The 24,226-nt window shown below is 42.1% G+C and overlaps 1 protein-coding gene across 1 annotated transcript; it reads right to left on the bottom strand.

Moving 5' to 3' along the window:
- Positions 1 to 1,019: 1,019 nt before the first annotated feature.
- On the bottom strand, positions 1,020 to 23,491 carry cdk1 (cyclin dependent kinase 1). Its single transcript, XM_003223435.4, has 8 exons — positions 23,351 to 23,491; positions 18,849 to 18,903; positions 14,705 to 14,861; positions 13,542 to 13,665; positions 11,487 to 11,657; positions 9,092 to 9,255; positions 6,398 to 6,539; positions 1,020 to 1,360 (listed from the first exon to the last, which is right to left on the bottom strand). The coding sequence occupies exons 1-8, from the start codon at positions 23,360 to 23,362 to the stop codon at positions 1,244 to 1,246; spliced, it is 942 nt and encodes a 313-aa protein (XP_003223483.2). The 5' UTR covers positions 23,363 to 23,491; the 3' UTR covers positions 1,020 to 1,243.
- Positions 23,492 to 24,226: the final 735 nt, after the last annotated feature.

Below are 24,226 nucleotides of genomic sequence, written 5' to 3' on the forward strand. Positions count from 1 at the left end.
TCATTTGTACAGAGTCAGCAAATCACCATCCTATTTGAGGTCTCCAGAAATCTACAGCAGTGAAGATGCTACAAAAGGTTGGTGCTTGCATGGCCACAGTGCTAGAATGAAAGGGGAGAGAGGCTAGCACAGAGTTAAATAAGACTCCAGCACATTTTCCATGCATCTCTCCATAAAGACAGCTGGGAACAAGAAAGTGGCTCACTCTCTTCTCTTGTCTAGAAATACTGTACAAAATAATCAGTTCATGTTACACAATTGTCACCAGTCTCCTTCCCTGCGCTTTTCCAGAAATGTTTAAATACGACATTGACATCTTGTGGCCACAGAGAATATGGCAACCAAACAAAAGCACACTTATGTGTTTACCTACCTATTTGATGTAACAAACTATCCAAAGGATTTTATTTCCCACTTGTATCATTTAGTGCGTATCAATTGTGTTTTCTCCTTCCTTATTTTTTATTTCAGCGCAGCACTACAGCGTTGCCTCCGAAAAATCCTGCAAATCTCGTGGGAAGACAGGTGGACAAATGTTAGTGTGCTGGAAGAATCAAAGACTACCAGCATTAAAGCGATGCTCCTTCGCCATCAACTCTGCTGGACTGACCATGTTGTCCGAATGCCCGATCACCATCTCCGAAAGCAGTTACTATACTCCCAACTCAAGAACGGGAAATGTAATGTATAGTCATGGTGAAAATATAGGTTTTTCCTTCCCCCAATCTAGTTCTGTTCTCAAGCACAAAGCTTAAATGAGTGGCTAGAATTAATTGCTTTGGGGAAGGTAATGGGGTGCACAGAAGGGCAAAGTCTGAATCGTTTAATGTTAGTTAGTCTAGCCAGAGAACCAAGCTTACCTACCTCTAACTTAATTTCTTCTTTTGGCTTCCGCTCCTTTTTATATCAATTTATTAACAACTCCGTTGCAGCATAAATGCTATTCCATCTTCCTTTAGTGGTATTCAAGACTTTGCTAGCATGTTTGAAAGGAACAAAGACCCTCACCACACTTGTCCTACATTTAAAGTTTTTATTTATATAACACTGGATTTCATTAACAGTTTACAACTTTATTGAGCAGTGAATATGTTAATATTTACAATCAAGAAAGACTTTAAACAGAGCACTCTGAAACAGGGCTACAGTTTTAGAATAAGACCACATATAAAAAACAGGAGATACAGACACTTTCGGAGTCTTTTTTTCTTTACTCCAGACACCCACAGATTTCTTAGGACAGTTAGCATTTCTTGATACAGTTGGCTGGCAGTTTGGATCTCTCCAAGTCGTCAAAGTAGGGATGATTTAAAGCAGCACGGCCAGAAATCCTTTTTGCAGGATCGTAAGTTAACATTTTCTGCAAGTTAAAATATAGTTCAGTTTATTTCAGACCAGGCAGGATACAAGTAAACTTAGAGAAAGTAAGGGTCTTTAAAAATAAAAGTCTCAAGATCTAGTCAGCCTTCCACATTCACAGAGCTTCTGAGAAAGTGAAAAACATGAATAATAAAATTGCTGGGTCATTTTACTTGAAAGAACACCTCTCTAAGAATCTCTAGGTCCTCGAAGCAAGGGTTTATGGCCAATTTATACTGGAAGCGGACTATACAAATCTATCCTTGCACTAGTCCTCCACCCAAATATTATTATTCCCCATCTTACAATTGCTTACCCCGCCCATCCATGCCTAGAAATGGACTTTATTACAGGCTCCTTGGTTGTTAGTTCAAGATTCTTTTTATTCTGTCACAACTGCTATGTTTTTATTATTGTTGTTGCTTTATTGTTTTATGATACAGTGTATGTACAGTAGAGTCTCATTTATCCAAGTCTCGCTTATCCAAGGTTCTGGATTATCCATTGCATTTTTGTACTCAATGTTTTCAATATATCGTGATATTTTGGTGCTAAATTCATAAATACAGTAATTACAACATAACATTACGTTATATTGAACTACGTTTTCTGTCAAATTTGTTGTATAACATGATGTTTTGGTGCTTAACTTGTAAAATCATAACCTAATTTGATGTTTCATAGGCTTTTCCTTGATCCCTCCTTATTATCCAAGATATTTGCTTATCCAAGGTTCTGCCATCCCGTTTAGCTTGGATAAGTGAGACTCTACTGTATTTTAATGTGATTATATTATCTTATGTTGACCCGGCTCGTCCCCATGTAAGCTGCTCCGAGTCCCCTTGGGGAGATGGAGGCGGGGTGTAAAAATAAAGTTGTTGTTATAATTATTATTATTGAATTGCACTGGATCTAGAGATTCCTAGAGAGAAGAATCTGTGAATAATCAAATCCAAAAATAATCAAATCTGCAAATATGGAGGGCCAACTGTAAATCTGTACGCCTTGCCAGTAGCCCACTCTCTTTTAGAAGTATTAATATTTAAAAACATTCATTGGGGTTACAGACACAAGATTACAAAAAAGTGGGAAAATGTGGATTTTAAAAAAATTAAACTGAGAGCACATCTCCAGGAATCTCTAGATCATCCAATATGATTCTACATAGTCAATGTTTGAGGGATACTGATGCCAAAGACGCACTGGAGGAGCTAAAGATCCTAGAGAGAACATTAATGAAATCTGCAAATAAATCCACAAATGTTAAACATGTCTTCATGCCTCTTATTTATTACTTCCAGTTTCATCCCAACATCATTTGTTCTTGCAAAGCAAGAAATGTTAGAAGGCAGAGTTGAATTTCCCAAACCAAGTTCTAGAGCTGCTTTGCCCCTCTTCCCACTGTTCTCAACTGGGAAGAAATCCAGACTAGAGACCTCATTGTGTTAACCAAATATTCTCCCACAAATACAGCAAGGAGATTGTATAAATTAGACATCTATAGGAACTGTGGATCTGCACTAAGCATCATACGAGGTGGGACAAAAAACCATTGATTTTTCTTCTACAAAGAGGAGTGATATTAAAGTTAATTTGCTCAGGCCATTAACTTCATTACATACACATGAACACAACTGATGGAAACTCAGAGAATTAAACTACATCAGACCAACCAGACAATCTGGTTAACTGTAAAGCAGAGTGTGGATGATAAGTGGAGAACAGTTTATAAAACTATTCATTAGAATAGGGCCTGGTATTTGTTTCATACATTTCATTCGTGCTTTTGTTCCGTACCCTTTCATTTGTATTGCAAGGTACGGCAGACCCCTCCCCACACAGATGAAACAGTGAAACAAAAGTGAAAGCAGCACAAAATTATTTGCTTTGCTGCTATTTGTTCTACATGGTGCACCCTGAGTGGCCCTGGCAACTCACTGCGGGCACGTCTGCTGGCCATGCTTGTTGCCTCTTGCCTGCCTGCTTATTCTTTATGCTCAGTTCTCCTCTGCATATGGAGAGGAAGACCTCTCAGAACCAGTGGTACCTTAAGCCCAGTCTTTACGCTCAGTTCTCCTCTGCATATCAAGAGGAAAACCTCTCAGAACCAGTGGTACCTTAAGCCCAGTCTTTACGCTCAGTTCTCCTCTGCATATCAAGAAGAAGACCTCTCAGAACCAGTGTACCTTAAGCCCAGTCTTTACGCTCAGTTCTCCTCTGCATATCAAGAGGGAGACCTCTCAGAACGTTTGTACCTTAAGCCCAATCTTTACACTCAGTTCTCTGCATATCAAAAGGAAGACCTCTCAGAACCAGTTGTACCTTGAGCCCAGGCTTTACGCTCAGTTCTCCTCTGCATATCAAGAGGGAGACCTCTCAGAACGTTTGTACCTTAAGCCCAATCTTTACACTCAGTTCTCTGCATATCAAAAGGAAGACCTCTCAGAACCAGTTGTACCTTGAGCCCAGGCTTTACGCTCAGTTCTCCTCTGCATATCAAGAGGGAGACCTCTCAGAACCAGTGGTACCTTAAACCCAGTCTTTACACTCAGTTCTCCTCTGCATATAGAGAGGAAGACCTCTCCGTATCAGTGGTACCTTAAGCCCAGTCTTAACGCTCAGTTCTCCTCTGCATATGAAGAGGAAGACCTCTCAGAACCAGTGGTACCTTAAGCCGTTTTTACACTCAGTTCTCCTCTGCATGTCAAGAGGGAGACCTCTCAGAACCAGTGGTACCTTAAGCCCAGTCTTTACGCTCAGTTCTCCTCTGCATATCGAGAGGGAGACCTCTCAGAACCAGTGGTACCTTAAGCCTAGTCTTTCACTTCAGGTATCCTCCGCAGATTGAGAGTAAATCATTGTCATCTTACACCCTTAGGTTAGAAGGGCAGGACCGGCGGGGAAAGAGGAAATGTTTTAAAGGAATTTTTATAGAAAGAAAGAAAAATCCCTAAAATTTGGGGGATGACCCAAACCTTGTAAGAGTTGTAGGGCTAAAAGTGTATTTGTAATGGCTCAGTTCAAGGATATGGACAAGCTGGAACGTCTCAAGAGAAAAGCGACCAAAATGATCAAATGTTTGGAAACCCTGTAAGAAGCAGCTTAAGGAGCTAGGTATGTTTATCTTGGAGAAAAGGAGACTGAGAGGAGACATGAGGGCCATCCAAAGTGGTTCTTATTGAGTTATCAAAGCCTGAGGAAAGACATTTCATATTTAATAGTGTTGCAGCTTCAAAGCCCGGCCAGTTTCTACCTATGGGAATCCTTGTTTGGCAAGCTGGAATAGCACCAAATAATCTTGCAACTTTAAAGCCTGGAAACTTCCTTCCTATGGGAAGGGGTTTGTTGGCCAGGCTGAATTGCACTGAATAGCCTCACCACTTCAAAGCCTGGCTGGTTTCTACCTAGGTGAATCCTGTGGTGGCCAGGTCCAATAGCAATGAATAGCCTTGCAGGTCCAAAGCCTGGCTGTTTTCTACCATGGGCCCAGGCTCAGCGGCAGGAGGAAGCGGAGTAGGCCCCGCTGAGGGCCCTTCCGCCTCAGGCCTCTCCTAAGCCTCTGTAACAATTGGGGGGGGGGGGGGGAGAGGGCAAGGAGGTGGTTTCTTGCGCATGTGTAGTATTGTTTTCACATTAATTTGTTTTTTGGTGTCCTTTTATTTTATTTATTTTTTTAATTAGTTGGTTACACATTGGGTAGTGAGGAGTTTTGTGGCCAATTTTGGTGTGTTTTGCTCCAGGGGTTTTGTTGTTTCTTCAATCCTAAAAACGGACAGAACACATTTATATATATATAAATTGGTGGCAATTGAATCTTTCAGCCTTTTGGTAGAGCAATGCTCACCAAAAGAAAACACTGTGAGTGTTATGGTTGAGCCTCATGGCTCTACTACTGGGAGACGTGGGCGTAAGACTCCTCGAGAGTCAGATACTCTCGAGGAGCGAGAAAGGAAGCGGCTGCGAGATATCTTTGCAGAACCATCTGACGAAGATTCTTTTGAGGGGTTTACTGAGAGAATGGAGGAAGAGGTGGTTAGCTCGGAAGAAGATGATATGGAATGGACTCGGGTAAGGGAGGATTTGGGTGCCACTGGCAATGATACTATGGAAGACGATTGGGGACCTTCAGGATTAGACCCGTGGACAAGCTGGAGGGATGGGACGGGATCCACAGCTGGGGATGCTGTGGGGCGTAGTCAGAGGTGTTCCAGTTCTGATGAGGAAAGTGATGAGGAAACGCCCGGGCTAAGGAGAACAGCTGATAGCGATGAGGACTTGTAACTGGCATAAAATGGGGGTTGGGAGCAATAGCAAATTGCATTGGGCAAGGTAATCTGGACGAACGCTTGGGATCTGTGTGGGAAGTTTTCCTGAAGACGGGTGTGATTCGTTTGCTGACTACGTAAGTTATCCTGGACATTGGGCTCAGACGGCGGGAGGAATTGTGTGGGGTTTTGTTGTGCAACCTCTGCTTAATCTTAATAGCTTTGACCTTCCGTCGTCTTCTTGACGGACGCCATCTGCTACTCTGGATTTACGGACTGAACTGACTACGGCCTCGGATTCTCCTACCTGTGTTTGTCGTTGGAACTGGTGAACTACAAATGTCTGCATCTGCCTTACGACCTTCGGAACGGACTGGGACTACGCTGACTGCTTCAACCCTCATCTGCTGTGTTTGTATTGGGAATTTGCCTGCTGTGTGGAGGAGTAACCTCTAAGTTACTCAAACATAGTTTTTGGCAGCAGAGAAGCATCTGCTGCCAATTAGTTGCATTCTTTTGAACCTTTTGTTCACCAGCTTCTGTTTGTTTAATTCCAGGCTGAAGCAAGCTGTTTTGATTTAGTCCGAATTAAACTCCGGTTTAATTCGGTTTATCTTTTGAACGTTTTTCTTGTCTCTTTTTACTTTTAAGGCCAGTGTTTGCCTAGCCCTTGTCTTTTACGGGCATTTTTGGTTCTGTAACTCCAATAAACTCTGTTATCTTTTATCTTGTGGCGTTCTGTCTTTGACAGTGAGAGTGAAATAATCACTTACAGAAAGCAAGTCTAGTCCGTTGTCGTCCAGGTGTTTCACATGAGAGGCCAAGCTGCTCGGTTTCCATTTCGGGAAGGTGTTCTTGTAATCCTGCAAGGATTCCACTTCAGGCCACACATCATTATTGGGGGTGCCCAAAGCCCTGCAGGAGAAAAGTATCCAGAGATGAACAAACAGTCTTCTGCTAAACGTCGCATTAATGGACTCTACAGAGAATTGTGAAAGTTCTTACTATAGTAAGGCTCAGGAATTCTATTGTACCAATTACATGTTTCTGAGTTGAAATCCACATAGAACATACACATAAGAAAGACTCCAGAGCCAAAACACAGCAACACACATTCCTGTATAGAAATACAGCAAAAAAGTATTTTCTTTGGCTAAGTAGAGTCACTCAAATACAGCTCATTTCCCCAACTTTTCTGGAAAAGTGTTATCAGGCAATACTCTATCACATGGATGCTCAAACTTTTAAAGTCAAGGGCTAGTTCACCGGACTAGTTTGGAAAAATCATGAACAAATTCCTATGCATACTGCACATATCTTATTTGCAGTGCAAAAAATATATATGAAATAATCTCTACACGTAAAAAAAAGGTGTGTGTATGTGGCGGAAGTGTCCACTTACACAGTCTACCGCCTCCACAAACTGCTATAATTCCCACTGTGCAGAAGACACCAATGGCCCTCCTCCACTGACATGCAGGTTATAGTGAGTGTCATGATCATGTAGCCCAAACACTGGCAGTATCCTCCACAAACACCATTCTGTATCCCACCCAAGTAAAGGCTTTCATGTGGGGACAAATTCATTCTAGAAGTTATTTTTTTCTCCAGAATGGACATCCCAGGATTCCTTAATTTGCATGACCCTGCCCACTGCTTCTACCTTAACCCTTTCCTACCCTTTCGTATGCCACACAGTTAACAGAGGAATTGATCAGAAACTGAACAAGAGGTTTGGGAATAATTAACCAAGATTTACAAGAATTGTACTTGACCTACATCCAGAGAGCACTGTTAACCCAACCAACGATTGATCTGGTCCAAACTTACCACAGCTAATGGGACTTGCAGTACCTTCACTGATACTTGACCCCCCACCGGCAATGGACTGGGACCAAACCTGGCACAGAAAAGCCCCATGACCAACTGAACATTGCAGAGATTAATGGGAATGGACCTTGATTTTGGGAGTTATAGTTCTCAACTAAGTGTGATCCTAAGTACAAGTAGTCCCTGAATTAACAACAAGATAGGTTCTGTAGGTTTGTTCTTAAATTGAATTTATCTGCAAGTTGGAACAGATACATCTTTCAAAGTGTAACTCCAGTCAAAAATATTTTGTTTAGTTTTAAATAGCACAGGGAAGGGTGAATACTCCTATGGTGTTTGTTTTGCTGTCTGTGTCCTTGTTCAGAGGATTTTACCTTACTTTCTGTCCCTACGATAATTGGATTTTGAAAAATATTGGGTTGTTGTGATAAAACTTCAATGGAAGGCCCCTTTTCCCATGTTAACTCTTAAAGGAGTGAATTTCCCTTCTTAAGGGAAGATTACCCTCTCACTTCCTGTTGTCTCACCCCCAGTCAGATGTCTGCAACTGTATAACATACTAGCTGTGCCCGGCCACGCGTTGCTGTGGCGATGTGTGGTGGTATGGGAAATAAAATATTGAGGAATTGGTGGTAGTTAGTGTATGTTATTTCCTAAAGCTTGTGAATATTCAATATTTCTGGTTGTTTCTTTTTTTTTTTGTCTGTTGGAGGGAAGTATGAATGTTGCAATTAGCCAGAATGATTAGCATGTAATGGCCTTTCAGCTTCAAAGCCTGGCTTCTTCCTCCCTGGGGGAATCTTTTGTTGGGATGTGTTAGCTGGCCCAGATTGTTTCCTGTCTGGAATTCCCGTTTTCAGAGTGTTGTTCTTTATTTCCTATCCCGATTTTAGAGAATATATTGTTCTTTTATTATACCACAGTAATTTGTATATATTTATAATCTTATATTATTTGCTTTGAACTGGATTATATGAGGCCCCTTCTACACAACTGTATAAATTCCCCAATGAACTGGATTATATGGCAGTGTGGACTCAAGATAATCCAGTTCAAAGCAGATACTGTGAATTATCTGCCTTGGCATTCTGGGTTATACAGCTGTGTGGAAGAGCCTTGAGTCTACACTGCCATATAATCCAGTTCAAATAAGATAATCTGTATTTTATAGGCAGTGTGAAAGAGGCCTAAGTGAACCCTGCCTGTCCGCCAGGGGCCAATGTGGCTGAGAGAGTTGTTATGACGTGAAGGGGGCGGGAACTGAAGGGGGTGGGGCCTACCCTTCTGAATGGCACCCAGGGAGAGAACAGCTCTTCCTCATCCTCTGTAATTTAGCCTTTATTTTTCTAGGTTTTTTATTGAAAGACATAGATTGGATGACTATGTTTTTTGTGGCCTAATTTGGTGTGACTTGGTTTTGTTGTTTACTCCATGGGAAAACATTTTTATATATATAGATTGTTTGATAATTCACCATTACAACACAAAGAAAAGGCAAGCAAGCAAGGACAGGTGTGAATTCATCGCACACAGCAAAACACAACAGTTAAACAACGGACAGAGAAGATACAACATTTTCATAAATGCGAATCCGATCTTAAACACAACGTTACGCTTCTTTCCAACGCCTTAGATACCTAAAGATTCTGAAGAGTTGATCGATTTCCGAGTCTCCATGGAAGAGCGGTTTCTTTGTTGCCATTTCTGCAAATATGGTACCTATGCTCCATATGTCTATGGGAGTAGAGTAACGTGCGGCACCTAGCAGCACTTCTGGGGATCTGTACCACAGCGTTACTACCTAGAACAAGGAGGAGGTTGTTAGGATTTTTTAAAAAAATACAGATTAGACAATGAACAGATCTAAGACACTTTGAAGCAATCCAACGTTTTTTAGGGAAATCAGTAGTAAATTTTATACATCAAAATTGCTATATTTATAGTTTAGGATGAATTATTACTAATAATCACATTTATGTCCATTCAAGGTGCTCAACTGACTAAATGATTATGCCTAGCTTGAGACTTCAAGGCAGTTGAGGAACCATATCTCTCTGATCTCGGTCCAACATCTGAGTTGGTCTGTGATAGGTAGATTTCATATAATGTTCTATCTATAGGCATCTTTTGAGAACAGTTAGCCCTCCAAATTTAATTTTTGTGGATTTGATTAGTAAGCTGTCTATTGGAATCTCTGCTGGACGTTGTCCACAAAATTGCCTTAGGAGACCTAGCGAGATGTCCTCTCAGGTTTCAGCAGGTTTTTTCATTAACTGCATTTCCACTTTTGTGGAGGTCCTGTGCATTTAACTTACTTGATTTATTTAAAATATTCATGTCCTATTCTACATTAGCACATCATAGGGTGGGATACAATAATACACTTTAAACAACATAACAAATTAAAAGCATAACTACTACAACAAAACTATATTTATATCTCGCCCCCATCTCCCCGTGGGGACTCAGGGTGGTTCACAGACATAAAAAGGCAAATATTCAGTGCCTTGTATTGTAATAAATAACACAATTTAAATAAAATACAGTTTCAATAGTATAAAACAAAGAGTTATAAAAGCAATAACAACCATCCTATAAAACACATTTAAACAACATTAGTAAAGGGGAAATTGCACATTTCATAGGCCACGAATTTAATCATTCATTTCACCATACGCTTGGGAACATAGGAAGGTTTTAAGTTGTTTCCTGAAAGAGGGCAGTGATGGGCCGTTCTGATGTTTTTCGGGAGAGGGTTCCATAGGCGGGGGCAACAGAAGAGAAGGCCGCTCTCTCATACATGCTAAATAAAACCATTTGGCAATAAAAGCTTTTTGAAAAGATTGTGTTTCAACTTGGCAGTTAAAGATGGCAATGCTGATATCAAGATGGTTAAAGAGGAGGGCATTCTACAATTGTGGTGCCACAGACACAAATAATCAGTGCCTCCAGTTCTGGTTGCCTAATCTTCCTTGTGAGCTGATGATATTTGAAATATATATGATGGGATATGGCATACCATGAGTGTAAACTAGTATCTACCGTTTCTCAATCTTTTATTCCTATGCCATCTATTAACTTTCTTACATTCCTTCCCATTAAGCAAGTTGCCAGGGATAGGACAGACTTCCCAGACTTTGTACTTCAGATTGCCTATTTATAAAACTACAGGTTGATGTTTATTATTTTGCCTTTAGAGTTGAAATTTTTAAAAGCTCGATGATTGCTAGTGTCTGCAATTCTTAGTATGTCTTATATCAAGTTTAACAGAAAATGGATCAAAATCAATATTTGTCTCCCAAACCCAAAGTGTGCTGACTGGTCCTATACTTGTACAAAAAACAATAACAATAATAATAATAATAATAATAATCATCATCATCATCATCATCATCATTTGTATACTGCCCTATCTCCCCGATGGGAATCAGGGCAATTTCCAGCATATAAGGCAAACATTTAATCGCTGGAAAGAAAACCATACAGACAATACAACAATCTAAGTGTAAACACCATGTATGGCCCCAACTGGTCAATAAATGAGAATTCTAGACCAAAAGCACAGAATGAGTTTGGTATGTATGAATTTAACATGGTACAGTTTTTGTTTGGGTTCCCTTACATAACACACCACACTAATTGTGATCAAGAATGTGGCATATCATAACAGAAAGACAAATCCATTAAATATAGTATAGATAACTGCTGGGATGAAGGTGAGATTAATGCTGTGTAAGCACACCTAAAAACCCAAAAGGCATCAGGACCTATGTGATCTTAGGAGCAGAGCAGCGTCAGATCTGGCCAGTGCTTGGATAGGAGACCACCAACAAATATTAGGTGCTTTAAGCTGTATTTCAGTGGAAGTGGTAAAAAAATCTGAATATTTCTTGCCTAAAAGAACCATGAAATTCATGGGGTGACCATAGGTTGAGAGACAAGTTGAAGGGACACAAATGCAGAATGTAGCATACTCATCTCCATTAAGTACAATTTTCGGCATTTCAGGGGATATGCAGCTAGTCTCCTTACCTCATGTGTGTAGACACGGACAGGGATGCCAAAAGCCCGGGCCAGCCCAAAATCAGCTAGTTTAATTACTCCGTTGTCGTCAATTAGGAGATTCTGTGGCTTCAGGTCTCTATGTAGAATTCTTCTTGAATGGCAGAACTCAATGCCTTGTAAGATTTGGTGCAAATAACTCTGAAAGGACACATGTAAAGAGAAAGGTTACCACAGAAGGTATGCAGGCACGTTAGAATCAATGCTTTAAGACAATAGTTCCCAACCTTTCCTTGACCAGAGCTCACTTTGACCAGGGCCCACATGAACAGGGACCACACTCCAACATTAGTATCAAAAGGGTTACGAATGAGTTTTTGGTCTAATAATAATAATAATAATAATAATAATAATAATAATAATAATAAAATAAAACTTTGTTTATAACCTGCTTCTGTCTCCCCGAGGGGACTCAGAGAGGTTCACATGGGGACCAAGCACGATCAACAGATAAAACAATTCAACAGGTACTCATTTCCATGATTTAGTTGCTGCCAAGGAGATATGTTTAAAGGGGTCCATCAACTCTTCCACTCAACTCCTGCAGTAAAGTGGTACAGTAGAGTCTCACTAATCCAAGCCTCACTTATCCAAGCCTCTGGATAATCCAAGCCATTTTTGTAGTCAATGTTCTCAATATATCGTGATATTTTGGTACTAAATTTGTAAATACAGTAATTACAACATAATATTACTGCGTATTGAACTACTTTTTCTGTCAAATTTGTTGTATAACATGATGTTTTGGTGCTTAATTTGTAAAATCATAACTTAATTTGATGTTTAATAGGCTTTTCCTTAATCCCTCCTTATTATCCAAGATATTTGCTTATCCAAGCTTCTGCCGGCCCGTTTAGCTTGGATAAGTGAGACTCTACTGTACTGCGTATAACCCTTTCTCCATAAACCTGATATCTAAGGTTTTATATACCTGCACTCCAAAAAATATTCCTCCTCCCTCCCCAGTAGTTTATGAGCCCCTCGGGGTCTTCTAGGGTTATTGTGTGGGATGATTCTGGTCAAAGTTTAGACAAAATTTAGAGTTCATTATTATCTGTTGCTTCCAGTATCCACTGCGGATGTTGGAATGTCTCCCTAGGAGAAACATGGGTTGTTCTCTATAAAACTACACCATTATAAATTTTAGTATAAAAGGTAATGCAAAGGCTTTCCCCTGGCATTAAGTCCAGTCATGTCCAACTCTGGGGGCTGGTGCTCATCTCCATTTCTAAGCTGAAGAGCTGATGCTATCCATAGACACCTCCTAGGTCATGTGGCTGGCATGACTGCATGGAGCATCGTTATCTTCCACCAGAGCGGCACCTATTGGTCTACTGACATTCGCATGTTATTGAACGGCTAAGTTGGAAAAAGCTGGGGCTAACAGCGGGAGCTCACTCCGCTCACCGGATTCGAACCACCGACCTTTTGGTCAGCAAATTCAGCAGTTTAATCTGCTGCGCCACCAGTGGCTCCAAATTTTACTATAGAAAAACTCTTAACAAGGCCTTTCATATTCGGTTTCTGGAAACTCCTGAGAATGTTGGATGACAAGAGTTGGAGGAGACTGACAGCTTCTTTATTTTTACTGAACTTTTAAAGTGATGTGCAGCTACAAGGCATGTGAAATGCTTTCCAGGCTGCACTGGTCGGTGCCACAAAGAGCCACGTGTCTTTGTATACAGTGAAATTTGTTGGAGGATTGTAACATGCTATTCATACTGCAGTCATATGGAGCGGTTCCTTGGAAGAAAGAGCGGTATTAACAATAAATCATAGGTGTAACATTACTTCTGTACACAAGTAACACAGGGTCTTCCTGTCCTTTTTTTATCCTAACAATCTTGGGAAGTATTTCAAGTGCACCGAAGATGGTGACTGACTTATGGCATAAATGTGAATTTGAACCTGTATCTCTCTACCCTGTGCTCAATATTTTAATTGCTACATCAAATTGACTTTGAAATCTATGCGGAAAAAAGGTTGTCAGGTAGGCAGTTGTTTTAGAAACACCAAATTCCTTACCTTCACAAGCATACGATCCAAAAACTGCCCAGATGGAATAGAATCCAGGTATTTCTTGAGATCCATAGAAAGAAATTCAAAGATAAGATAAAGCCTTGAGTCTTGCATAAGCACATCCTGGAGACTGTAACAGAAAAATAAAATAACACAGCTCAAACTCCTTCATAGAAGACAAAAGACATTTATTTAACTGTCCCAGAACCAAGCATTTCACGGTTTGTGTTAATAATACTGAAACAATTTAAAGCAGCTCTCACAACATTGTGTTGTCGAAGGCTTTCATGGCCGGAATCATAGGGTTGTTGTGTGTTTTCCGGCCTGTATGGCCATGTTCCAGAAGTATTTTTCTGGAACATGGCCATACAGCCTGGAAAACACACAACAGCCCTCTCACAACATTATTATATTAAAAAGAAACGCATCTGCATATCAACTTGCAGGTCATGATGTATCCTACAGCATCAATTAAAACTGAATCACACAGTAAATTTTGGAATAGTTGTAATGATTACGTGATCATTTATGTTTAGGAGGAAAAAACAACAAAAACCCTTTGTGCTGTCAACCCAGTTTAGTTCCTCGAGGTTTAATTGACCAGGCTGGATTTAGATTTAATGGCAAATGTTACATGTTTGGTTTAAATGCAGTGTAATATCTGAAATCTACACTTGTAGTCTCTTAAAATTTGAATCCTTAACACATCACACTATACATCACAAAACAAATCACACTGTGAAAAAAAAACTACAACACAACCCAAAAAGGATTCACTGGGGTATATTTCCGACTTATGATTGGTGGCGCTTATTGCCAATCAGTTCTGCATAACATTGCAATCTTTAAATGGCATATATCTGACACTTTACTCAAGTATGATAGGAATCTGTATTATTTTAAAACCCAGCACCAACTTTTTACACCAGAAACAACAACGTACTCCCCTTGAGAACTTGCTGAACCACAACTTCCATCATTCCTCACAAATGATTAATGGGAGGTAGAGTCCAACAAAATTTGGAACGCCACGTTTTTTCAGTTCTGTCTTTAACCCAGTTTAATATCAGACAGATTTCCTTGCACTGTTATGTAGAATTGCATGTACTTTCTGGATGCGAACACAGAGGGGGGGACCTAATTTTCCAACAGTCAAATGATTCCCATACCAAACTATATTGGGGTGATGTAGCTCTTTTAATAAGGAAACTTCTCTGATTGCAGTGCTAGGAACTCCTTCTTCATCACTCTCCAGTCGAATCTTCTTCATGGCGACCACTTTGCCCGTGGCTTTGTGTTTGCCTTTATACACAATGCCATAAGTACCTGTGGGAGGAAATGAAATCAACTTACCGTTTCATGATTCAAACACATGGGACATGGTGTAGCAATTTAGGAGAAGGAAGTCACTTTATTACTGTGAATACCAAAGGTAATAAAGATAATGAGACCAATAAAAGTTGGCTATTTGACTATTAAAGGGCGAACAAAAGAGATGCTCAGAGAAGCAGCTTCACTCCAAAATGTATACAAACCTCAAAGCATATTAAGACAACAGTGAATTTCACATCAGGCATTCACAATAATCCGAACCTAATCTCAAAAAAAAAAAAAAAAAAAGGAACATGCCAAATGTTTCCTCTTCCTCGTAATCCTCTGTTATACAAAAAGATTCTTCAAGAAATCTAGAACTCAGATAATTTAGCCTTTCCAAGTGTGTGGAGAGTTTAAACTTGCATGAAACAGTATTTTTCACTGTTTTTCTCTATGCCTATCTCCGTGATCGCATCTCCCCCTAGGAACCAATACAGGCTCTAAGATCCAAGCGCAATTGGTGGGGACAAGGGAGAGGGCCTTCTCAGTAGTGGCTCCCCTGCTCTGGAACGCCCTTTCCAAAGAGATTAGACAAGCCCTTTCTCTATCCTCTTTTTGCAAGGATCTGAAAACCTGGTGGATCTTGCAGATCTTTGAGTAAGACTAATCCTGGCCCTTCTATACTGTTTTACTTGACTTGCCTAGCACCTTATAGTTGGCCACTCCAACATTGAACCTTGGCCACTGTATCTTTGCTGGAGTATTTTGTCATTAGTTTTTAAGGACTGATTTCTATGTCTTGTGTACTTATGTTTTTTATTACATTATGTTTAGGTAAAGGTAAAGGTTTCCCCTGACGTTAAGTCCAGTCATGTCTGACTCTGGGTGTTGGTGCTCATCTCCATTTCTAAGCCGAAGAGACACCTCCACAGACACCTCCAAGGTCATGTGGCCGGCATGACTGCATGGGGAGCCGTTACCTTCCCGCTGGAGCAGTACCTATTGATCTACTCACGTTTGCATGTTTTAGAACTGCTAGGTTGGCAGAAGCTGGAGCTAACAGCGGGCGCTCACTCCGCTCCCAGGATTTGAACCTGGGTCTTTTCGGTCTGCAAGTTCAGCAGCTCAGTGCTTTAACACACTTCACCACCGAAGTTTAGTTTAGTTGTTGTAAAGCTTTAAGCTGTTGTATGGTTTTCTGTTATGTTGGAAACTGCCCTGAGTCCCTTGAGGAGATAGGGCAGTATATAAATAAAGTATTATTATTATTAATATTAATATTATTTGAAAAGACTAATGATATGGCGGTAAACCTTGCTTGCTCTCCTTCCTAATATTTTCAGGTTACCCTGAGCACGGCTTAAATATATTCATATTACAGCATTGCCATTTTTGGCATTTGGTGCATAATCAAGAAGCATGAAGAATGGTTGAGAATGACTATTCCACAAGGAAATACAGGACCACAGTCACCAAAGAAACCTATCCTCCCACTCCCACAAAGCCAACACCTCTTTCTTGGCCATCATCGCTTCAGATCTAGAATCATAGTTGAACTATGTGCCATCAGAGGCTTTGAAAATATGATCAGATTACTGTGGCTTAGCTCCTACTGGAGTCTGTAAATCTGTGTGTCACTTCAATCAACACTGTTTCCCACCTATACTCTCAATGTTTTCCGCTATGACTATTCCCTTCCCATAGCATGATGGATGTCAAGGAGGAAAGTACAATGGAACCTTGACTTAAGAGCATTTTGAGTTAAGCGCAAGCGCCAGCGCAAGAGTACAAGGCTTTAGGGCTTCAAGGGAGTAGCTTCCAGGCCTCGTGCTCTTGTCAGCTTTGAGGAACTTTGGGTTAGTTTAATTTTGTGTGGTTTTTATTCTGGTATGTTTGGCTTTATGAAGAGAGGGAGAGCGAGCAAGAGAGGGAGGCTGGAATGAGAGCACTATGAAGAAAAGGATGCTTCTGCCTCTTCACTTTGTGCTTCTTTGCCACAATTTATGCTTCTGCTATTTTAAAGTCGATCTTTCATTGTTCTATGTGAATGTGCATTTATACATTATTTGTTATTTGAAGTATTTCCTTATTTAAAAACATGCAACAAAATGGGGGGGGGGGGTTGGGGGCAGGAACAGATCACAGTGTTCCCTCACTACTTTGCGGTTCACTTTTCGCGGATTCACTGTTTCGCAGTTTTTCAATAAACTCTAAAAGACTATTACAAATCATAAAATTTACAATTTACAGCCTAAGAAAGGGAGGAAGGAGAAGACAAAGGGAGAGAAAAGGAGCCCAAGCGGCAACAGAAAAAGAAGGCGATTTATCAACACACGATTGGTTGATAAAGACTTAAAATAGTGTATAACTACTAAAATAATGTATATTAAAATAGTGTCCCTACTTCGCAGATTTTCACTTATTGCGGGTGGTCCTAGAACGTAACCCCAGCAATAAGTGAGGGAACACTGTAATAGCATTTCAATAGGAAAATTCACTTTGAGATAAGAGTGAGGTGAGTTAAGAGCTTGGTTACGGAACAAATTAAACTCTTAAAGCAAGGTATCACAGTACTGTATATACTCATGTCTAAGTCAACCTCATGTATACAAAACTGAGGGCAGGTATTGAGAGTGAAATGGTGGCGTTTGACATGACTCATGGACAAGTTGAGGGTCATCCTATGGAGATAGGAACGTGGCAGCATCACCTCAGGAGCCAGCCACTCCTGAGCTGCCATTGTTCCTGTGCAAGCATTCAAAAAGGCCAGAAGTAGATAGAAAGGAGGTGACCAGGATGGACTACGTTCTTGCATTTCATCAGTGAACTCAAGATCCTTATTTAGTAAGAGTGAAGGTACTGTACTTTACAATGACCCACGGATATGTTAAACCAGTTTTTTGTGGAAATTTCTGAACTAAAATTTCTAGATATATATAAGTGTATACAGTAAATAACATATTCAATGATCTCATATTAACTTGTTAAACCCCACAGCTGCACCAGTGAGGACTGAAACTCAGATTGTAAGGAAGGCTACCAGTCTCCAGTCCATTGCTTTTACGTGTCCAAAATGGTATGCTGTTCACCGATACTGACCAGGTTCAGATAGTATTGTAACAGTCAAATCGGTTTATGGCAGGCTAAAATTTATTAGATGGAAAATTAATCATGGCTCTGTTCTGGTATTTGACTGAACACCTGTAGAAATAAAACTGTGGACAAGAATGTGACTATGATGCAAACCTCTGTCACACCAGGGTCCCCAGGCAACAAGTAGTACGTTTAAACCTTTAGGCCCTGTAATTATGTCTGGCTAACTGCAGGCAATACATTCCTGTGCGTGGAAACACTGCTAACATAAAATTATCTCTCATAGGCTCTTCATGAATACATTAAATACAGTTCAAAGCCTTCTTCAAATCTTCATGTGCAATGTGCAAAGGCGTATTTTTTATGATACTCAGGAACAGGCTTATGTGTCAACCATATCCCTCTGTTTATTTCTAAGCACACTCAGATAATGAGATCTCTTGGTTTGCGGGTTGGACAAGGACACTGGGAGACCAGAATTCAAATTCCCACCTGATCACTGAGTGATCTTGGGCAAGTTACAGCCACAGTAAAAGAAACCTTCCTGAAGTAATTCTGCTAAAAAATACCCTACTCTCTTAGGGTCACCATAAATCAGGAATGACATGAAGGCAAACAGAAACAATACTTAGGTAATTAATGAAGAGGCCCCTTCTACACTGCCATATAATCCAGATTATCAAAGCAGATAATCAACATTATCTGATTTGAACTGGATTATCTGAGTCTACATTGCCATATAATCCAGTCAAAACAGATAATCTGGATTTTTATGGCAGTGTAGAAGGGGCCTAGGACTACTGGGACCATCAACATGACTTCAAGCAAAGATGTATCTCCATGCGTACATAGTGAGCTTGGAGCTCCAAGAAAGGCCTCGTTTAGCAGCAGATCTTAACTACTTACCTTCACCAATCTTTTCGATTTTTGTGTATTTATCCATTATGCTGTGATGTTGTATCTGAAATGGGAGAAGAAGAATAAGCATTTGGAATGACAGGTGCATATTAATGTTTTTTTAAATCCTTCTGTTCCAATGGCCATTTGGGGAATACTTAAACTAGCATGCATTCCTATTCCCGTACAACTTGCAACTTGGCCATTTATAATTCAGAGCAAAGATGTTTTCTTCCACTACTGCCTTGATATTAAGGAAGCAAACAAGATATCAATTTCAGTTTACTTATTACCAGTTGAGGTAGTAAGCTAAAATGGCAAGGAATGTATAAAGAAAGGTTACCCCATAGCAACTGTCATCACATACGCATGCAGGGTTTGAAATGAAAGAGGTATTACTTTATGTATACCCTGGCTTTCTCCCTGAGGGGACTCAAGGCTGCTAAGAGCCACACACAACATCTGTTCCCACTTGAGCAGAAAAATGCAGGACAGGGTTCATTTTAGGATGCCTTTGTTAAAGATGCAAAGGAATGAGCACACAAATCTATCTAACTTCAGCCAAACTCTGAATAGCCATCTATGACACCAGGGCCCCTTCTATGCTGCCATATAGAAACCAGACTATCTGCTTTGAACTGATTATGTGGCAGAGTAAACTCATATAATCCAGTTCAGATAATGTGGATTATTTGATCTGACAATCTGGATTATATGGCAGTGTAGAAGGGCCCTGAGCCAGTATTCTCTTGCTGGGAGGCATCTACACTGTAGAATTAATGCAGTTTGGTACCACTTTATTATTATTATTATTATTATTATTATTATTATTATTATTATTATTATTATTATTATATCCCGCCCCATCTTCCCGAAGGGACTCGGGGCAGCTCACATGGGGCCAAGCCCAAAAACATACAATAAAATACAACAGTATAAAATACAACAATATAAAATACATTAAAATCACACTTTAACTGCCTCGGCTTCATTGAAAGATTTCTGTCCTTCAACTAGAGTCCCCGATGGAGCAGCAGGTTAAACCCCTGAGCTGCTGAACTTGCTGACCGAAAGGTTGGTGGTTCGAATCCGAGGAGCGGGTGAGCTTCTGCTGTTAGCACCCAGCTTCTGCCAACCTAGCAGTTTGAAAACATGCAAATGTAAGTAGGTCAATAGGTACCACTCCAGCGGGAAGGTAACTGCACTCCATGCAGTCATGCCGGCTACATGACCTTGGAGGTGTCTACAAACAATGCCGGCTCTTTGGCTTAAAAATGAAGAGTCAGACACGAATGTCGGGGGAAAACCTTTACCTACCCAATTGGTTCTATCAGCACCAATCCCGCAGCGGTACCTATTGAACTACTCACATTTTGCATGTTTTCAAACTGCTAGGTTAGCAGAAGATGGGATTAACAGCGGGAGCTCACCCTGCTCCCTGGATTCGAACCACTGACCTTTCGGTCAGCAAGTTCAGCAGCTCAGCGGTTTATCCTGCTGCGCCATGCTGAACCAATTAGGAAATGACATTTATAACCCAGGAACAGAAATTCTGTTAGATAGTGTTTATGGAGTACCCAACTCAATTCTCTATTGCTCAAAGGACAGTGTCCCATCCTTCTTAAGAGTAAAAGGAGTAAAGGAATGAAGTTAGGTTATGGTTCTCAACTTGTGGGGCCCCAGGTGTTTTGGCCTTCAACTCTCAGAAATCCTAACAGCTGGTAAAATGGCTGGGATTTCTGGGAGTAGATGGCTGAACCCTTAACCTACCCCACTTGTCTATAGGCCTGCCTACACCAACACTATTGAATTTCTATGTTCCATTCAACGTTGTTCCTTGCCAAGTGGTTCCCCATCCATCATTGGAAGAGGGATGTGTATTTGAACCACCATGCTCACATCGCCCCATCATCTTTAGACTAGGCACATTCTTCCTGGTGAACCTGAATTTTTAAGTGACAAGAGTCCATCTCTTCTGTCAATATAGGTGTCTAGTTCCCTTCTACTATAGCAGTGGTTCTCAACCTGGGGTCCCCAGATGATTTTAGCCTACAACTCCCAGAAATCTCAGCAAGTTTACCAGCTTTTAGGATTTCTGGGAGTTGAAGGCCAAAAACATTTGGGGAACCATAATTTGAGAACCACTGATAGTGTTACTTCCCATACCTTGGGAAGTCTGACTTGGCCACTGTGGTCCATGCTCTGTTTACATCCTGCATAGATTACTGCAACGTTCTCTACGGGGAGCTGCCTTTGAAAACTGTTCGGAAGCTTCAGTTGGTCCAATGGGCGGCAGTCAGGCTGCTCACCGGGAGTGGCACAGAGGGAGCATACCACCCCCCTGCTATGTCAGCTCCACTGGCTGCCAGTCTGCTACCGAACATAATTCAAAGTGCTGGCTTTAGCCTAGGTAAAGGTTTTCCCCTGACGTTAAGTCCAGTCGTGACCGACTCTGGGGGTTGGTGCTCATCTCCATTTCTAAGCCGAAGAGCCGGCATTGTCCGTAGACACCTCCAAGGTCATGTGGCTGGCATGACTACATGGAGTGCTGTTACCCTCCCACCGGAGTGGTACCTATTGATCTACTCACATTTTCATGTTTTCGAACTGCTAGGTTGGCAGGAGCTGGGGCTAACAGCGGGCGCTCATTCCGCTCCCGGGATTTGAACCTGGGACCTTTTGGTCCGCAAGTTCAGCAGCTCAGCGCTTTAACACACTGTGCCACCAGGGGCCCCTTTAGCCTACAAAGCCCTAAACTAAGGCCTGGGGGCCAGATGCGGCCCTCTGGGTGCTTGCCTTAGGCTCTTTTCATTTTCCCTGTCCTCTTGGCAGAAGGACACAGTGGCCCTCCGCGTCCTTTATGTCAAAAAGATGGGGAAGGAAGGCACATAGCAGCTGAGGGCCACCTGGAGCACTCTTAGCCACCGTGTGTCTCGCCATCCTCCCAGCATAAGGATGGTGTGAGCAGCCCGATCCTTAAGCCAGGAGGATGGCTTGAGGAGGGCTCGAGGAAGGCATGTGGCGGCTGAGAGCCCTCCGGAGTACTCTCAGCCACCGTGTGTCTTGCCCACCTCCCAGCATAATGCCAAGAGGACAGCCTGAGGATCAGGGGTGAAGGATCCGGGCAGTTACCACGTATCCTGCCTTCCTCCTGGCATAAGGATGGGGTGAGCAGCACAACCTGAGGATGAGGCGCTACCCTGCCACCTCCTGATCTCGCCCCCTTCTGGACCCTTCCCACCCCAATTGTGCCCGGCCCCCCTCCCGGCCCAGCCTACAATGCGGCCCTAAGGCAAAAAAGGTTTGTCCATGCCTGCCTTAAATGGTTCTGGCCCAGTCTATCTGTCCGAACGTATCTTCCCCTATGAATGACCTTGGAGTCTAAGATCATCTGGGGAGGCCCTGCTCTCAATCCCACCTTCTTCGTAAGCAGAACTGGTGGGAACGAGAGACAGGGCCTTCTCAGTGGTGGCCCCTCGGCTGTGGAACTCCCTCCCCAGTGATATTAGACCAGCCCTCTCCTGGCCTTCAGAAGGAGAGTAAAAACCTGGCTTTGGGAGCAGAACTTTGAAAAATAGCACAGTGCAATGACTTGGAAATCATGCAGTTGATTAGGGAATGGCCTTAGACCTTGCTTTTGGATGACACGTCTTAACATTGGGATGTATTTCAATTATGTTTTCATTTATGTGCCAGGAGCCCCGGTGGCGAAGTGTTAAAGCACTGAACTTGCAGTCCGAAAGGTCCCAGGTTCAAATCCCGGGAGCGGATTGAGCGTCCACTGTTAGCTCCAGCTCCTGCCAACCTAGCAGTTCGAAAACATGCCAATGTGAGTAGATCAATAGGTACCACTCTGGCGGGAAGGTAACGGCGCTCCATGCAGTCATGCTGGCCACATGACCTTGGAGGTGTCTGCAGACAACGCCGGCTCTTCGGCTTAGAAATGGAGATGAGCACCAACCCCCAGAGTCAGACATGACTGGACTTAATGTCAGGGGAAACCTTTACCTTTACTTTTTTTTATTTATGTATTTAATTTTAATTTAATTTTACTTCAAGTTTACGTTTTTATGTCCAAGGCACTATGGTAAATAAATAAATAATACATCATAGATTTTCTATTAAGAGCTCAGCTACTCACAAGCAGGAAAAGGAAATGCATGGGCTCTTTTTTAAAAAAGACTAACATGTAAAGGGATTGTGAAGCATCCGCGTTGTGGAATGATTGCGGCGTGACTCCACTTTAACACCCCTGGGATCGTGGGAGTTAGGAGTCTTTACAAGGCCAAAGAGGGCCCAAACGACAGTTCCCAGGGTTGCACGGCAGTGAAAGTGGGGCCAAACTGCATCCATTCTCTCTACAGTGTAGATGCAGTGGATGGCTGGGGGATTCTGGGTGCTGCAATGGACGGAAACCTATGCTAGCAACACCTTTCATTCCCAACTAGCCCGGCTTTATGGGGGGATGTCGAAAAGGGCACAGCCCCCACCCCCCGCCACTCGCCCCTTACCCCGTCCTTCATCCGCGGGCGCTGCCCCTCCAGACGCACGCCGCGCTCAGCCGCCTTCCTCTCTCTCTCCCTGCAAGCCTCCAAGCAGCCGAGCAAGAAGTGGATTCAAATCAGCCGAGCCGCCGCCAACGCGCCAATGGGGACGGGCCGCCGCTTTCAAAACGGCCAATCAGCGCGCGGCAAACCACCGGCGCCAAAAGCGCTGCGGAAGAGCGGTCTTGGCTCGGGCCGAGCCCAGTCGGGCGGGCGCAGGAAACTGAAAAAAAGTTGAACAGGAACAATAAATAAATAACAAAATAAATCAATAAATAATACGATGCGCGAGCCGTGCTGCGGGGGTTCCCAGTTGCGAGGCAGGGCACGTTTTGATGACGCGGCGCCACGTTGATACATAGTTTCCCCATCAACCCTCATAAAAGGTATACATAGACTCTCCTGCTTTAGAGAGGCTTCCCAAACTTTGGGTTGCATTGAACACTTTGGAATTGATGCAGGGCTCTTCCACACAGCCCTATATTCCAGAATGTCAAGGCAGAAAATCCCACTATCTGCTTTGAACTGGGTAATCTGAGTCCACACTGCTATATATTCCAGTATAAAGCAGATAGTGTGGAATTTTCTGCCTTGATATTCTGGGATATAGGGCTGTGTGGAAGGGCCCTGGGTTATGTGAGTCCACACTGCCATATATCCTAGTTCAAAACAGATACTGTGGGATTTTCTGCCTTGATATTCTGGGATATAGGGCTGTGTGGAAGGGCCCTGTGTTATCTGAGCCCACATTGCCATATAGGTAAAGGTAAAGGTTTTCCCCTGATATTAAGTCCAGTCGTGTCGAACTCTGGAGGTTGGTGCTCATCTCAATTTTTAAACCAA

Source organism: Anolis carolinensis, chromosome 3, assembly GCF_035594765.1.
Source record: "Anolis carolinensis isolate JA03-04 chromosome 3, rAnoCar3.1.pri, whole genome shotgun sequence".
Taxonomy (NCBI): Eukaryota; Metazoa; Chordata; class Lepidosauria; order Squamata; family Dactyloidae; genus Anolis; species Anolis carolinensis.

Excerpts from the sequence above, each read along its gene's own strand:
- cdk1 (XM_003223435.4), bottom strand. Across the intron at positions 14,862-18,848 it reads AATCGAAAAGATTGGTGAAG|GTACTTATGGCATTGTGTAT; the intron begins GTAAGTAGTTAA and ends TTCCTCCCACAG. Across the intron at positions 9,256-11,486 it reads TCCGTGTCTACACACATGAG|GTAGTAACGCTGTGGTACAG; the intron begins GTAAGGAGACTA and ends TCCTTGTTCTAG.